At 45.4% G+C, this 18,469-nt stretch overlaps 3 protein-coding genes and 1 long non-coding RNA gene across 6 annotated transcripts in view; 1 reads left to right on the plus strand and 3 right to left on the minus strand.

The window, feature by feature from the left end:
* Positions 1-18,469, plus strand: part of BEGAIN (brain enriched guanylate kinase associated) — a 937,901-nt gene that overhangs the window by 623,228 nt on the left and 296,204 nt on the right. The window lies entirely within an intron of this gene.
* Positions 1-18,469, minus strand: part of LOC146798994 (uncharacterized) — a 347,593-nt gene that overhangs the window by 14,847 nt on the left and 314,277 nt on the right. The gene's annotated exons all lie outside the window — the stretch shown is intronic.
* Positions 1,153-11,554, minus strand: LOC146798995 (uncharacterized). The gene is made up of 2 exons (XM_085627524.1): positions 10,286-11,554; positions 1,153-1,374 (listed from the first exon to the last, which is right to left on the minus strand). The coding sequence occupies exons 1-2, from the start codon at positions 11,552-11,554 to the stop codon at positions 1,153-1,155; spliced, it is 1,491 nt and encodes a 496-aa protein (XP_085483650.1).
* On the minus strand, positions 11,697-17,699 carry LOC146798996 (uncharacterized). Its single transcript, XM_085627525.1, has 2 exons — positions 16,600-17,699; positions 11,697-11,703 (listed from the first exon to the last, which is right to left on the minus strand). Exons 1-2 carry the CDS (start codon positions 17,697-17,699, stop codon positions 11,697-11,699), a joined length of 1,107 nt encoding a protein of 368 aa, XP_085483651.1.

Here is an 18,469-nt window from a genome sequence, read left to right on the forward strand (position 1 = left end):
TACGTGGAAAGGACGTGCTAAGCGAAAGAGTATTCTAAATCAGTCCCTTTACCCTTGCAAAAGCTTCATCCATATCAGTTATCTATATATATTTCACACCTTCCTCAATAAAGATCTAAGAAGTTGTACAATCTGTGTATAACCTGCACAAAGCTCGCATAATACTCAGAGGTGATGCCTGTTTGATAGCTCTGATCAAATTCAATTTTGGCCTAATACCATTGCAAGAAAACTCTTGTCCTAAATACTCTACCTGTCGAGTTAAAAACTGACACAATGCATTGCAGAATCATACCTCTGTTTTACCAAACAGTCATCACCTCTGTAAGAATTTGATTGTGTTCCTCTACTGTACTAACAAAAATCAGTATGACGTCCTGATAGGCCTGGGCTCCTTTTAAGTTTTTGAAAAGGCTGTCCATTAGCTTTTGAAAAATGCTTGCTGCGGATTCCGGCACAAACGACAGACATAATGGTGTTATGAATGTAGTTAACTCCTGGGATTCATGGGTGAGCATAATTTGATGGTACCTGAGATCAATAATGGAAAAATACTCCTGATTTCTTGGTAGTGGGTTACAATCTACTTCTATGGTATTATTAAGAGTACGAAGGTCAGCATATACTCTATTTTCTCCTGACTTCTTGCATGCCAATACTGTAGGTGAAACCCACAAAGATGAATCGCAGGGCACAATAACGCATTCAACACACAACCTCTCAAGCAAACACTTCAACTCATCTCTCACATTCAACAGAACCACATCAATTTTGTGCACCAAAGGTTGAGCATGCGGCTTGAAGCCTCTTGCAACTCCCACTTTCTCTATAAAGACTTCTGGAAATGTCCCCAAAATCTCATCTATATCCTGTGCAATATAATTTACAACTGATACCTGCAGATCACCCACAACTATAGGATTTTGTGCTCCCAGTCTCAAATATAAACCCATCTTAGCCGAGTCCTGCAGACTGATTATATATAGTCTTTCCATGTATTGCAACATAAATGTTTGTGGTGATGGCTCTGCCCAAACACTCAACTGTGGTTGCAAAATACCCCAGAATGTCTACAGCCCTCTCACTGAATGCCTTCTGGTTAATATCCATTCTCTGCAATGAAAATGTGTCCTTCCAAAAAGACATAATGTGTCAACTGAGACAAGTTATAGGGAATCCGGAATATGTCATAACCTTGAAGGCTACTCCATCAATCTTCATGTCACACATAGGGCCCTTATCTGATATGGCATCTACTACATTGTTGCCAGTGTCGATTGTTAATGCAGTGTTATCCAGAGGCTCCTTAAGACCATCAACTTGAAAGTCCATCGTGTTGTCCCTCATCGAGTTCTGTAAATTCCTGCAGACAGTCTTGAAATGGCAATATATTTTTGCAGGCAGTACACCATTTCCCCACTGCAGAACACATTGGATTGTTCCTCAATTTTTTTTTGACACAAATCTAATCTAAAACAGTTGCTGCCTCATTTTTGAGCAGTGTTCCTCCATGTTCATCTCTGCTCCATATTCCAACAGCACCTACAAGTTCTTCTCCTTCGTCACATTCTGGTGATTTAATTGAGTTCACTGACACATCCATAGTTAACGCTTTAGTAGATAGCATAGAATGTTCAATCCCTTTAGATATGTACTTACCTCATTAGGTGTTTGATTTCAAACAGTTTGTCTTTCCTGTATTTTTGTGAAGAGCAATTAAAAACAATTTGATCTCTCTCACACACAGACACACACAATTAGATATTGCCTACTGGCGGTCGCCAATAGTTAGTTATAGTTAGGACCTAGTTTCCATAGAAAACAGTGTTTTGTGACCTGGCTATATCTTTGGCGCCGTTTGATAAATCTTCACGCAAATTTCCCCAAAAATTGCGTCAAGTTGGGTCTTGCTGTGCATGGAAAGTTTCGGTGTGAACCGTGAAGTGGGGGCTGAGAAAAAGAGGGGTAAAAAACATGCATTTCCCATGATAATTTCCATAGAGATTTTAGACGCGCCTACAGCCTGAACAGCTGAACAGAATTACACCCAATTTGGCAAAAAGGTGCCTTTTGGTTGAGAAAGCACGCTTCTTGGTATTTGGTGTAAATGTGTTCAGTAGTTTTTGATGTAATAAAGAAAATCCAAATTTCTATATCTAGGGTCACAACTAATTTGCGACGATTTGCAGATGTGCATGCCAACTGGAATGCCATGAAAGACTGGCTGCAACCTGAGCAAAAAGTTGCGGGCGCCAATTTAATTTATGGGCACAGTCCCCAAGGCTAAATAGAAATCGCAAAAACTGGCATAAGGGGTAAGGTTGGATGTACCCTGACCCCTGGGTGGGTTACAGTGGTGTTTCTGGGACACAGTATGGGCAGAAAACGTCAAAGAACAGATTTTTCTGCCAAACATGCAACATTCATGAAATCCCTTTGATGCTCAATGCAGTCCCCCTGCAACATTGAGATGAATTCACAAATATCATAAAAACGCACACACAAAATAGTACACAGTCACAGAGACTCTCTTGAAGTCACATTACAGATCCACTCAGACACTCATGCACTCACTCACACACCTAAATAGACAATCACACACACCCTCACAGACCCACACAGACACTCAAGCACCAGCTCATAGATCCCTTGAGACACCTATGCACTCGCTCACACACCCACTGAGGTACTCATGCACCCAATCATAAATTTAGTCAATGACTCATGCACCCATTCACAGATTCACTGTTGCACTCATGCACCCACTCACAGACCCACTTACACACCCACTCACAGACCCACTCAGCCACTGACACACCCACTCACAGATCCACTAAGAGACTCATGCACTTGTTCACAAAGCTACTGAGAGGCTCACACACACACTCATAGATCCTCTCACACGCATGAACCCTCTCATAGACCCACTCAGAGACACATGTACCCATTCACACACCCACACTGATACTCACACACCCTCTCACAGATCAACTCAGACACTCACAGACCCACTCATACACCCAATCACAGATCCACTCAGACACTCATACACCCACTCACAAACCCACTCAGAGACACACACCCACTAACAGTATCACACAGACACTCTTGCACCCTCTCATAGACCCACTCAGAGACACATGCAACTTCTCACACAAACACACACCCACTCACAAATCCAGTCAGAAACTCATGCATCCACTCCCAGACTCACTCAGACAGTCATGCACTCATGTTCAAACCCACCGAGACACTCATGTACCTACTCACAGACCCACTCAGACACTGAGGCTCCCACTCAGACCTACTCAGCGACTCATGTACCCACCCACAGACCCACCCAGACACTCACGCACCCACTCACAGACCTACTCAGGTAGTCATGTACCCACTCACAGACCCGCTCAGAGTCTCATGCACTTACTCACCCACTCAGACTGTCACACACCCACTCAGAGACTCATGCATCCACTCATAGACCCACTCGGAGACCGATGACAAACAAACATTGAAAGCTACAGAAGGGGTTAGAGTAGAGGTACCCTGACCCCATGGATTTGATATAGGGGTCTTTGAGGGACCCCTTATGTGTTCAAGATGTCATAAAACATTTTTCCCCCATGCACGGTATTTGCATATCCATTGCGATGCTCAGCACGGCCCTCCTATGTACCATCACAATGGATTTACAAATAGCTGATAAATTATAAAAAAAATACATTCCTACACTCACTCAGACAGTAATTTACTCACTCACAGACTGACTCATACTCTCATACACCCCCTCACAGACCTACTCAGATACTCAGGCACCCACTATCAGACCCATTAAGAGACTCATGAACTCACTCACTTACCAAATCAGACACTTATGCACCCACTCACTAACCACTTGCCGACTCATGCACCCACTCACAGACCCACTCACACAATCATGCTTTTACTCACACACCCACTCAGGTACTCACTCACCCACTCACAGACCCACAAAGACACTCACACAACCACTCATAGATCCACTCATACACCCACTCACAGCCCCACTGAGAGACACACACCCACTAACAGTCTCTTAGAGACACTCATACACCCACTCACAGATCCATTCAGACCCACATGCACCCGCTCACACACCCACTCACATATCCAGTCAGACACTCTTTCACCCACTCACAGACCCACCCAGTCATACACCCCTTCACAGACCTATTCAGGCATTCATGCACCCACTCACAGGCCCACTCAGAGTCTCAAGCACTTACTCACCCACTCAGACTGTCAAAAACCCACTCAGAGACTAATGCACCCACTCATATAACCTACTCAGAGACACATGCATCCAATGACAGACCCAGTCAATTACTCATGCACCCACTCACAGACCCACTCAGACTCTCCTGCAGCCACTCACAGTTCCAGTCAGACACTCATGTACACACTCACACACCCACTCAGAGACTCATGCACCCACTCGCAGATCCATAAGTGCCAATGGCTCTGTGGTGAGTGGGTGGCAGCAACCTGTTAAGTAAGTTGCGGCCACGAAGCCGTATAATGGGGCATTGTCCCAGGGGGCATAAAACAAATATTGAAAGCTACAGAAGTGGTATAAGTTAGGACCAGCTTTTCCCATAAACAAAGCCATTTTTGTTTTGCTAATTACTTTGGCGCCGTTTGATGAACCTTCAAGACATTTTTTTTTAAAGTCACCTACATTGCCTAACCTTTTTTGTAATTTGGTATAAGTCTGTTCAAATAGTTTTGAAGTTATCACAGAAAAAAAAAATGATTAAATCTGGGGATGCGGGTCATGGGGTACCTGCGGATCCAATTATATATTACTTTACATTTAAAAAAATACAAATTCACTGAAAACAACAAAGGTTACAGGAACGTTATAGTTAGGTTCGCATTTTACCCACACGAAACCATAGAAATTCAGCATTTATAGTTATACTTATATGAAGAAACTGTAACTCATGCCGTTAAGTAACTTTTGACCACGAGTTTTAGTTTCTTAAAATAAGTATAATTATAAGTATAACTATAACTGCTGAATTTCCATGGTTTTATGTGGGTAGAACGTGAACATAACTATAACTTTCCTGTAACTTTTGCTTTTTCCATTAAATATATATATATATGTATATATATATATCATGCTCATGCTTATTCCGTTGACTGAAGGGCACTCCAACACACACAAGGCTTCAAGCATAAGCCTTTAATAACTGGTACAGAAACGTCTGACTGCCCGCCTTTCACAGTCAGATTCCCACTGCCTGACGCGTTTCAATACATTCTTCCTCAGAGGCTTGTGTGGAAAATGAGAAGAGCACCGGCTGGGTTCAATCACACCCTTTTTCACTTATAGCATGCCCGCTGATGGGCTGCTCTGAATGAGCGCTGTGCATTAAGGTTATTGTAGTCCCATTACTTTATCGGCGCTCGTTAAAAAAGGTTCTGTTGGCAAAACAGACCTGCAGATAGGTCTCGGCAGCAGGCGCTTCTTAAATCCAAAGAATGTGCCCCACATGTGAGGACCGGCAAATGACGACCCCCGTGGCCCCCAGGTTCTTGGGATGGTGCAACTTTCGACGGCACGGCAGCCACCTAAATAAATCATGCTTGTGCTTGTTCCGTTGACTGAAAGGCACTCGAACACACAAAAGGCTTCAAGCATAAGCCTTTAATAACTGGTACAGAAACGTCTGACTGCCCGCCTTTCACAGTCAGATTCCCACTGCCTGACGCGTTTCAATACATTCTTCCTCAGAGGCTTGTGTGGAAAATGAGAAGAGCACCGGCTGGATTCAATCACACCCTTTTTCACTTATAGCACGCCCCCTGATGGGCTGCTCTGAATGAGCGCTGTGCATTAAGGTTATTGTAGTCCCATTACTTTATCGGCGCTCATTACAAAAGGTTCTGTTGGCAAAAAAGACCTGCAAATAGGTCTCGGCAGCAGGCGCTTCTTAAATCCAAAGAATGTGCCCCACATGTGAGGACCGGCAAATGACGACCCCCGTGGCCCCCAGGTTGTTGGGATGGTGCAACTTTCGACGGCACGGCAGCCGCCTAAATAAATCATGCTCGTGCTTGTTCCGTTGACTGAAAGGCACTCGAACACACACAAGGCTTCAAGCATAAGCCTTTAATAACTGGTACAGAAACGTCTGACTGCCCGCCTTTCACAGTCAGATTCCCACTGCCTGACGCGTTTCAATACATTCTTCCCCAGAGGCTTGTGTGGAAAATGAGAAGAGCACCGGCTGGGTTCAATCACACCCTTTGTCACTTATAGCACGCCCCCTGATGGGCTGCTCTAAATGAGCGCTGTGCATTAAGGTTATTGTAGTCCCATTACTTTATCGGCGCTCGTTACAAAAGGTTCTGTTGGCAAAAAAGACCTGCACATAGGTCTCGGCAGCAGGCGCTTCTTAAATCCAAAGAATGTGCCCCACATGTGAGGACCGGCAAATGACGACCCCCGTGGCCCCCAGGTTCTTGGGATGGTGCAACTTTCGAAGGCACTCTCAGAGGCTTGAGTGGAAAATGAGAAGAGCACCGGCTGGGTTCAATCACACCCTTTTTCACTTATAGCACGCCCCCTGATTGGCTGCTCTGAATGAGCGCTGTGCATTAAGGTTATTGTAGTCCCATTACTTTATCAGCGCTCGTTACAAAAGGTTCTGTTGGCAAAAAAGACCTGCAGATAGGTCTCGGCAGCAGGCGCTTCTTAAATAGAAAGAATGTGCCCCACATGTGAGGACCGGCAAATGACGACCCCCGTGGCCCCCAGGTTCTTGGGATGGTGCAACCCAGCTGGTGCTCTTCTCATTTTCCACACAAGCCTCTGAGGAAGAATGTATTGAAACGCGTCAGGCAGTGGGAATCTGACTGTGAAAGGCGGGCAGTCAGACGTTTCTGTACCAGTTATTAAAGGCTCATGCTTGAAGCCTTGTGTGTGTTCGAGTGCCTTTCAGTCAACGGAACAAGCACGAGCATGATTTATTTAGGCGGCGTATGTTGTCACATGTTAAGTGCGTACCATGGAGAGAATGACATTACACGCCCTAAGCATGCCTTGGCACATGGATCATTGAGAGTAGCGCACACTGTGTTCCAGTGCCAAATTTCCTGGTGATGTGGGCATATGAAACAAACTTGTAGCCTACTTTCAAGAAAAGGTATCTGCAATCTACTGTGAGCTACAAAAGACAAGGAGAGCATTACCCAATGGACCTGAGATGCTGCCCATGTCTGGGGAAGCGGTTTGTCTTTCCAAGTTTACCCTGATTGCTGGAGATCCTATTTGGTAAAGTTAAATTGGGCTCCCCTCTAGATGCCGCCCCACTCCACATCCTTCTACGTAGAGGCCAAAAAATCTTCCCTATTCTCCATGACCTTCTGATACCCTCAACTTCTACAGGTATTGTCCCCATAGAATGGAAATATGCTGTGGTCAAGCCACTGTTAAAAAAGCTGAATCTTGACTCTGCTTGTCCTGGAACTATAGACCCACATTTATGTGCGATCCCTGGCAAATATTGTTAGCGAATTTGGAGTGTCAATCTTCTCCTATGCCGATGACATGCAATTAGTTGTCTCCCTTGCCCCAGGCGCAGGATCCCAGCATCAGCTGGCCCCTTTCCTCGAGAAAGCTATCTACTGGATGGTGCATTGTTCTCTAAAACTAAACGGAGACAAAACTGAATTGATGTTAGTGGGGAATGATCTAACCCCATGGAAAATGCTAGATTGGCCCGACTGTCTAGGTACCCCGCCTCACATTCCCATTCCTCTCCTCTAAAAAGTCTGGGTAGGTGGCAGGACAGTTCACTATCCATGGAAGCCCAAGCAAAAAAAGTGACTACATCCTGTTTTGCTGTGCTGAGAACTTTACACAAAATCCTAGACTTACTACATGTAAATCCAGGAGAATTGTAGTCCAGTCGCTCATTAGTTCCCGTCTGGACTACAGGAATTCTTTGTATTTGGGTCACCTAAAGCGGTTGTCAAGAGACTTCAACTGGTACAAAATACCACGACAAGGATTATTCTTAGGCTGCCCAAATACTCTTCAGCTAAAAACGCTTTGTCCTCATTGTACTCCCAGTTGAGGAAAGAAAACAGTAAGGCAGTATGCATGATGCACAGGGCAATTAAGTGCAGAGACCCCCCATGATTAGGGATCTCTCTGTATCATTGCCAAGTGATCTAAGGACTAAATCCAAAGAGTATACATTTTGAAAGCTGCTAAAAACTTGGCTATATCCCAGCCAATCCAGTCTGATATAGTTTGAGACATTCAAGGTACACGTCATTACTCATGCAGCGCTGGGAAGCCTTGGGGGTAGCTATACGCTTAATAAACTAAGATAACATGGACGGGTGGCCTCACAGGCCTACCGAACAGCTGATGGGAAAGAGCACACTCACGAGGATTTTTGGTGAGACCCTAAATCATCCTTTCAAGACGAAGTGTTTGACCAGCACCTGTTCGCAAAAAGCGAAAGAACTGCAGGAGGGGTCTGAAGTTGAGATGTTAATCGCTGTCAGCGGTTTAAAGGAAGATTGCTATATGTCGGTGGGAAGTCCTTTTTTCGCTTGTCGCCAAATATTGCATGAGATTCCACAGAAGAGGAATAAAGTTTATTCATAAGGAAAATGTCCACGGCCGCGCCATGATCCTTGATCCTGGGAACGCCGGCTCTTGACCTCATCTAATTATCTACAAGAACCCACTCAGGTCGCCAGGATCTTTTTACTTGCAGAATAGCGTAGAGGGAAGAAACACAATTATCAAATCGTATTTACCACAATTGGACATTCTCAGAAAGGAAGACTCATAATCTGGGAGGTTGACCTTTTATTATCAGCAAAAACATCTGAATATATAGGCACCTCAATACCAAACACAAAAGATATATGGGGATTAATACAAAAGCAAGTCTGCGAAGCATTCGCATTCGACTGAAAATAAACAGAATTACAGCTTCCAAGAGCATCAAATACCCTATGGCAATCGTAATATCAAAATTTAAAGTCATCAATCAAATCATTTCTGTCCCTACTCTACTCTAAGGTGACATACCTACTTAACATTCCCTTCCAGGTGAGGATCGCATAAAAGGTGTCAGCAGTGAAACTTCCTAAGAAGTCTTCACCATTTGAGAGCTCGATCTATATTGCTCCTTTCCGTCCCTCTCCTAAGTCTCGTCTGCTCAACCCACGGGGTCTGTCCCTAATACAAAAACCCCAAAACCCGGTCCACGCCCTTCAGCACACCCCCTTCAGGCAGCTTCTTCCTCCAGTATATTTCCATTTGGATCTGTTCTTCTTCCTTTCACGAATTCGACCTTGGGTCCCAGGCCTTCTCTGTACCAGGAGTTGCAATTTTACATTCCAATCCACTCCCTTCAGGTCTACTCCTTCTGTCTCCATTCCATTGAACAAAGACTCTTTCTAACTAACGAGCTACATGGCCTTGTACCTGCAGCCAAATGCTGAATAGGAAAAACCCCTAACATCCTGAGGTTTCACAATGCACTGTAATTCTAAGCTTTACTAAAATCCTGCTGCCTCAATAAAACATGGCTAAAATAAACGAAAGCCTTCTCTTTACATATACGGTTAGGCCTCAAACTAAACACTCTACCATTAACGATTCTAAATATTCGTCTACTGCTTAAGATAATTGCCTTCTTAGTCCCTATAACATGACTTAATGTCTCATAATGCACGACATTTTTATACTAAGCATCACACATATATCAATACATTTCAGAATAACTGATGGCCTTTCTCTTCTCTCGAGGCCTGTTTACATTTCTACCTTTCTATTTCATTGAATACATTTCCATTATTCTCGAATAACATGTTCCCTTATATGTGGGTGCTGTCTAACAAGAAATATGGTGCACCCCTACAATTTTCGCATCAGCAACGCTCTATCAGTTCCCCCCTTTGATGACAACTTGTCATCACACAAATCCATCTATACAGAAGTGGTAACCATTCCATGGTATCTGAAACCCTCCATTCTTTTCATCTCTTGGTACTGATTATCCTGCATAAATGCCATTCTTCCTTCATGTCCCCTGAGAATCCTCTCAGCTTTGTTTCCTCTGTACCACTTGTATGCTCTCACAAGTCCCCACAAGCAAACCACACAAACCACCACAATCAATATTGGCTTCAGCACATATCCAAGAATTCCCTTTCCCAAATCTGCAAACCAGCTTCCCACATGTCCAAATCCTCTTCCAATCTTTTCCCACACATTCTCTTCTGCCAATATTGCGGTTTCTTCATGGAGTGTGGTAATATTGACTATATATTTCCTCAGCTCTTTGCTGTTGTCTGGAATATATGTGCAACATTCCTGAACCTTCAAAGTCTTACAGACTCCGCCTTCTTTAGCTAATAGTACGTCTAATGCAAGACGATTTTGTAAAACCATTGTCCTGATCGATAACATCTCTCCATCCACCAGCAACAATGACTTTGCCGTATTCATCGACAACTCATCAACCACAGTTGCTAATTTTCGTATTTTCACATCATTTAAAATCACACCCAGACCAGGTATGATCGCTCCAAAGATATCACCAATCACCGCTCCTACACTAACATCTCTTCGTACTCTAGGGTGTTGTCCTGTCTCTAGCAGCGTCAAATCCTCGGCATGGTATATCTTCGGGAAAATAACAGCCAAATAACACACCCCATACCACTGCTCAGGCAATCTCACGTATGCATTCTTTCCACACACATAATACACCGTTGGGATAACCTGTACCTGACCCTGCAAAAAGTTTCTAGCTGAATCCTCTATAGTAAATGTATGGGCACAGGTACTATGTCCCACCCAGATCTTGTCCTTGTCCGACTGCGGACGAGCAACACATAGATTTCCTCTCTGTACTTCGTCTAAAGCTATGGGTCCATAACTTTCCCTTGACTTATGTAGCCTCTCTTCCTCTGTCCAATCAGTTGACTTCTTTCTCCCATCTTTATCTTGGGTTAATTTTCTATATCTGTCCTCAACTTGGTCAATGAATTTCTTTTCAATAGCTGACACTGAGCATGTCAGGTTATTTCTATGTGCATAAGCAGTATCCAAACTTTGAGTCGGGATGAAATAAGTCCGAAGTCTTTCTTCCGACTTATAATAATCATACTTATTCAAATGCTTAAACGCTGGTACGTCAGGAAGTACTGTGTCATAATTTGAGAAATAGTACTCGAACTGTTTTCTTTCATAAAACAGGCTAAGCAATAGACTGCAAGAGATCCCATAAGTCAATGGAAGGTGATGGTATCTAATACCCTCATCCACAGAAGCAGGCAACTGCATGCACACATAGCAATCTTTCGCATCCATCGCATCAACGTATTCATACAACAGTTTCGCATATGCATTGAGCTTGAAGTCACCTCTCGACAAATCCATGTGTAGCCTACGACTCTCTTCTATCATCATCGCCCTTTTATCTCCTGAAATATCCTTCTCTGTACTGGTGGTAACAGGTGTAGGTGTTCCCAACATCTTCCCCTCTTCCCTGTGGGCCACTGCATACGAAGTTATGACCACTGCAAAAATAACAGCTATGACTACCCCTAAAAGTGTACTTATCACTATTTTTCCCCTTCTATGGGTACTTCTATGCTCTGCCATCTTTCCCTTACGTTCAGAATCTAATTCAATAACAATGGGCGTGAGTCTCCTTCTCATTCAGGCTAATATCTCAATGCAACAATTTTCCTCTTCTCGCAAATGTTTTCTTTTCCTTTACTGTTCAGTCTCTGCTTTCTTTCGGATCAACAAAGGCTCCCTTCTTTCAGCTCCTCTCAAGAAAGACCAACTTCAATCTACGATAACTGCAGGTCCCAACAGCTCCAGGACCCCTTCCAAAATTTCAAGTTTAAGGGCTTTCAGTTCTTGGGGAGAAGGTACAACTGCAAAGTTCGGGAAAGCCAATGTATCCAAGATCAGACTACGAAGGTTACTCAGGAGTGGCGGATCTGGAATGAAGAGAGTCAATATTCCCTCGATCTCCAATCCTGGGATCTTCAGCAACACTTCCGCCCTCAGATTCGGTGGACCGCTGACAAGAGTAATCGATCTCAGCCTCCCTGTACTCATCGGTCCTGGCATTCGTTGCTACGTATGTCCACTCGGGTGAAGCGTACCTGTGACACGGTACCCTGGCCCTCCTCGACCTTCTCGGGGCCTCCGGATCTTGTTCCTCCTCACTCTGCTCCGACTCCTGCACCTCCGACACTGGGGCAAGATCCCTTCTCGGTGTCCCTCTTGAATTTCCCCGTCTCAGATTCACGGGCCAAACTCTTTCTGCTTCTGAGACACCTCTGCTCTCCCTTCCGATACCCTGTGCACTACCTCTTTCTCCGGGAAGATTTGGCTCCACTCCGCCAAATACGCCTTCCTCCGCTTCTGGTTCTGATTCTGAGTTTCTCTCTCCTTCACTTTCAGCTTGTTCCAGTGCACAACCAGCTGCTTCAGCCACCCTTACAGCTTGACTTGCCGTCTCAGATGGCCCTGCCACCTCAGCTGGATTTTCATTTACCAGAGGGGCTGTATCTTCCAAGGGTGCTGGAACTCTACGGGTATGGGAGGCATGCACCCAGTTCGGTAGTCCCCCACACTTCACTGCAGTGTTGGTGACTAAGATGATTTGATAGGGTCCCCTCCAGCGAACATCCAAGCAACTCTTCCTCACGTGCTTCCGCACCAGTACCCAGTCCCCTGGGCACAGATCGTGGCACAGATCACTTGCAGCTGGAACAGCTACCGCCTGCACCTGCCGGGACACAGAATGAACCACATCAGCCAGGCCTTTACAGTAGTCCAGAATAACATCATCAGTGATATTAATTAACGCCGAAGCTGGTATTGCTGGCACACGCATCGCTCTTCCCATTAATATCTCATGGGGCGACAATCCAGTCCTCCTATCTGGCACACTTCGGAGACTCATTAGCACCAGGGGTAAAGCGTCTGGCCACTTCAGGGGAGTAGAGGAGCACACTTTTGCCATTCGGGCCTTCAACGTCCCATTAACTTGTTCAACAATCCCAGAAGCCTCTGGTCTATAACTGCAATGCAACCTTTGATCTATGTTCAGGGCAGCACAAAGCAACTTCATTAATTCACTGTGGAAATGCGTTCCTCTGTCCGATTCCAAAGAGGTCGGGACCCCGAACCTCGGGATGAGCTCTCTCAACAGCAATTTAGCTACAGTTAGAGTATCACACCTGCGTGTCGGGTAAGCCTCCACCCATCTTGAAAAGACACACACCACAACTAATATGTATCTCAACCCGTTACATTTTGGCATTTCAATGAAATCTAACTGCATCCTGTTGAAAGGGCCACCTGACCTCCCTATGTGACTCATCGTCACAGCTGTCCTTTTCCCTACATTCATTTGTTGACAGGTGACACATCTCTGGCATACAGCTTCTGCGGCTGCCCGAAACTTCGTATTGTACCACGTCTGACGGAACACTCGCACCATCGCGTCCCTGCCAAGATGCACAGCACCATGTATCAGTCGTGCCATTGGATTTAACAAACATTCCGGCACCACCGCTCTTCCATCAGTTGAAACCCAAACATCCACATCTCCCTTTTCACATCCAGCTCGTACCCAACCATCTCGTTCTTCATCAGACACCTCTTCTTGCAACTGTTTTAACTCTTCCCATGTATCGGCCATCGCCAACATCATACTGAGATCAGTTGTTTCTTCATTTCCCTTTATGTGTCGTTCTGTAAAATTACACCCCTGTTCTGCACAAAATCGGGCCACCTCGTCGGCATAGTTATTTCCAAGGGACACAAAATCATTTCCTCTCGTATGAGCAGCACACTTTACTACTGCAATTTCGTCGGGGCCTTGCAAAGCCTCCAACAGTTGTCTCACATATTCCCCATTTCTAATGGGTGACCCAGATGATGTCATGAACCCCCTCTGGGACCATAACTGTCCAAAGTCGTGAACGACACCAAACCCGTACTGGCTGTCCGTATAAATCGTTATACGAATCTGGTTAGCGGCCACGCAGGCACGAGTCAAAGCAATTAGCTCAGCCACCTGTGCGGAGTATACTCCTTCTAAACAAGCGGCTTCGACCACCCCAGTGATGGTACAAACAGCAAAGGCTGCTCTCAACTGACCCATATTGTCTCTTAAACATGAACCGCCTACAAAGAATATCTCATCAGGTTCGGAAAGTGGTTCATCTACAATATCAGGTCTGGGTTTGGTGCACAATTCAGTCACATCGAGGCAGTCATGATCCTCACAATCTTCATCATCAATGTTCGGTATTGGCAACAGTGTGGCAGGATTTAAAACAGAACACCTCCTCAATGTTACATTTTCAGCAGCCAGTATGACTTGTTCATAACGTGTCAATCTATTATTCGTGAGGTGTTGTGTCTTAGTCCTGGTCATCAACAATTCAACAGAATGTGGCACATGCACAGTAAGCGGATGACCCATTACAATGCTCTCACATCTCTCGATACTGACACCTGTTGCAGCAACGGATCTGAGACATCCGGGCAACGCAGAGGCTACTGGATCTAGTGTAGCCGAAAAATAGGCAACTGGTCTACGGACATTCCCATGGACCTGGGTTAACACTGCCAATGCGCAACCTTCCTTTTCACAGCAAAACAATGCCAATGCCTTCTTATAATCAGGCATTCCCAATGCTGGTGCACAGCACAAGGCTTCTCTTAATTTCAAGAATGCCCTTAAACAGTCCTCATCCCATGGTACCGGATCACTCACATCTTTATGCGTCAGCTTCTGTAAGGGCTTTGCCTCAAAGGAGAAGTTTGGGATCCATTGGCGACAGTAGCCAACCATTCCCAAAAACATTCGAACTGCCCTCTGAGTCGTAGGGACGGGCATTCTCAAGATCGCCTCTATGCGATCTGGTGATATTTTCCTTTTACCCTTCTCAATCCGATGACCCAAATACTGTACCTCACTCAAACAGTACTGTAATTTATTTGGGGACACTTTATGCCCGTTCTCTCCCAGGAAATTCAACAGTGCTACTGTATCAACCCTGCAGGCATCCTCTGTTTTTGACGCCTCTAACAGATCGTCTATGTACTGGACGAGAACAGACTCCTGGGGAAGCGCTAGACCTTCAAGATTCTTTTTCAAAATCTGGTTGAAAATAGATGGGCTCTCAGTGTACCCCTGTGGGATACGACACCATGTTAACACACGATTTTCCAGTCTGAACGCAAAAAGAAATTGGCTCTCCTCATGCAGAGGAATCGAGAAAAATGCTTGGCACAGGTCAATCACGGTGAACCATTCCGCATCACATGGGATTTGGAACAGGATCACGGATGGATTCGGTACCACAGGACAACATGGGATTACGATCTCATTAATTCTTCGCAAATCTTGCACAATCCTGAATTTCCCACTGGGCTTCTGCAGTCCCATTATGGGCGAATTACATGGACTACCCCTGATCTCTCTCAGGATTCCTTGCCTCAGCATAGACTCAATTACAGGTCTGATCCCTTCAATCGTATCTGGTGACAATTTGTACTGGGGAGTTCTCGGGTACTCTACATTCGTTTTGACTCTTATCTTCACTGGATCTACACCCTTAACTAATCCGATCTCTTCCCCACTAAGGTCCCATACATCAACTGACACTGACTCCCTCAAATCCCAAGGGAGTTCCTCCACTGTAAGTGCGGGATACATTTCCACGCACCAACGCTGATTCGCGACTTTAAAGGTCGCATCATCATCCCTTGTCTGAACCTCCACTCCATTCGGTGTGCAATAAATGGTACAATTAAGCTTACACAATAGGTCGCGTCCCAACAAGCAGACTGGGCTAGAATCACACACTACGAACTGATGCCTATCACTGAAGTTCCCGATCCTAATCGGGATTGGTTCCGTCAGTGGGCTAGTCAATTGCCTGTTAGCTACTCCAACAACTTGGATTGTTTGGCCAGAGAGGGGTAGATACGGGATAACTGCAGACCTTACAGTCGACCGGGTAGCCCCTGTATCAACCAAAAAGGTCGTAGGGTGGCCGTCGATCTCTGCTTCTACAAATGGTCCCCTTTGGTCTACTTCTAGAACTGCTCTAAGCGCACAGTCATCGTCTCCTCTCCAGTAAGATCTTGTTGCTGGATCAGAATTATCTTCCCCATTCACTTCGAATAGAGGCATCTGTACATACGTCCGAGCTCCCTGCTGCATATTCTGTATCCTAGGCGGTCGGGGAACTTGTACCTGCGGAACATTCGTCCCCCCTTTTGTCATTCTAGGTTGCGTCACTACAGGGAGTGAGTCTGCCATTGGAACATGGGTCAACTCTTCTTCCTGCTGTATCTGATTTAATGGATTAAACGGACACTCGCGTCTCCAGTGTCCAATCTGATGGCAAAGGTGACAAGCTGTGGTCTTTTTCAATACTGTCACATCCATTCCGGTCTTAGGATCTACTCCTCTCGGCCTCACCTGTCCTTGAGCATTCTGTGCTCCTCCTTGGTAACTTCCCTGCCTCCTTCCCAACGTTCCTCCAGTAGACTGTCCCTGCACTGCGGTCTGCATCTGTACCAATAGCAGATTGTCTTTTAATTTCTTGTGCTTAGATTCGATTTCATCACTGCAATACCTAGCATATCGGAGAATCTCATCCACTGGCTTATTCTGCCAACAAATCAAATGTTGCTGTATCATTAGGCTAACCTCTGGCCTCAATCCCAACACAAACTTGGACACAAACTGTCCCATATCCTTGGTATCCAATGCCTCCAAACCACTGTACTGTTTAAAAGCTTGCAAAAGTCTCTCATAAAATTCATGCACTGTCTCCTTGGGCTCTTGTACAGTCCTATCTATCTTTACCCAATCGGTATCTTGAGGTGAGACCTTCGATTTCAACCAAGTTATTACCTGCTCAAACTTTTTCATCACTAGAGGCGACGGGCCATGCGTAAGCAAATCTCTATCGGGCTCTGAGGCGGGCCATTCAATCGCAACCTTACACGCCGACCACAGATCCCCCGGGATCACAATGTCGAACAAAGTATTCAAATCAATCCACAGTACTTTCGAGATTTTGACAAAGCGGTCAACTTGCTTATACCACTCTACAGGCTTTTCCCTTAGCCGGGGAAAATCATTTGTGAACGCAGCCAAGTCACCTCTACTCCAGGGTACATGCACGTATCCTCCATTCTGTACCTCCCTTAAAGGGAAACTCCCTATTGCCATCGCACCTCCTCCCGGCGGTGGCGTCTCTCCCACTACTCCTCTAGAACTTTTCTTTTTGGACCATCTTTCTTCCCATCTATCGAGCATTAGCCATGCCCGCATCGCTATAATCAAATCTTTAACATGGGTTCTTAATCCCATGAGTCTCTTGTCTTCCAATTCCTGATCGCTATACTGTAACCGGTGATCACCTTGCAACGTTTTAGTTTTTGACAGATCCACCCCATATCTTTTTGCCAGTTCTGCCAATTTCTCATGAGCTGTGCGTGCCTTGCGAGTCACATCTTTCGCTAAAAAGAGTAACTCATCTGATTCGTAAGTCAGTATTCTTTCTAGGGGTAGATTTCCACCTATTATCTCATCCAATTCGGCCTTCAGCCTTACGACATCCAACATTTTCCCTCTCAACGCTCCCCTCAGAACTTCTCGGCAGGCTGTACCATCCCTGTCACTATACTCACATTCTCTTTCTTGTGTCCTACTCTCCCCTGATCTGCCCATAGGAACCGAGCGATTTACAACCAACCCTCGATCCCTTTCTGCATCTAAAACACCCTGACTTTGGGTTCTCACCGGTGGTGTCCACATTCTCAAATCTGATCTCGACTCCACTAAAGATTTCGGTCTAGTAGGTCTCGATTCTCCCTGTCCTCCTGAGGAGTCCGCTGTAGCTGGCATTGGCGTACTCCATTCTATAGGCTTCGGAGCCCATTCTCCTCTCCTCTCCGAGCCACTTCCTTCAGTCCCATTCCTTATCCTGCTCTCTGACCGTTCTGAACTCCCTGCTGTTTCCGGCTCTAGCTCATACATCGACTCAATAGGTCCGATGATAACTGGTATTTTCAACGCATCTGGTAACCTCACTCCTCTCTCCACCTCTGGGCTGCCTACCGCCTTATACCTGATATTCTCGGTTCCCATAGAAATCTTTCCTTCCACTCTTACTTCTGATCTAGGTACTGCTCCCCTACATTCTTCTTCTTTCGTCTCACTGCCTTCTGAGGCATCTGGATTGTATGGAGGTGGTCTCTCGGATAACAACCTTTCCACCAGGCTATCATCCGTGTCACTGTCTTCCTCTCCATCTACTGTCTTTTCTTTTGGTTTTCCTGTCGTCTCTATTAAGGGATATAATTTATGTCCCTCTATTGCCTGCTTTCTCCATC

This window comes from Triturus cristatus, chromosome 9 (assembly GCF_964204655.1).
Source record: "Triturus cristatus chromosome 9, aTriCri1.1, whole genome shotgun sequence".
NCBI lineage: Eukaryota > Metazoa > Chordata > Amphibia > Caudata > Salamandridae > Triturus > Triturus cristatus.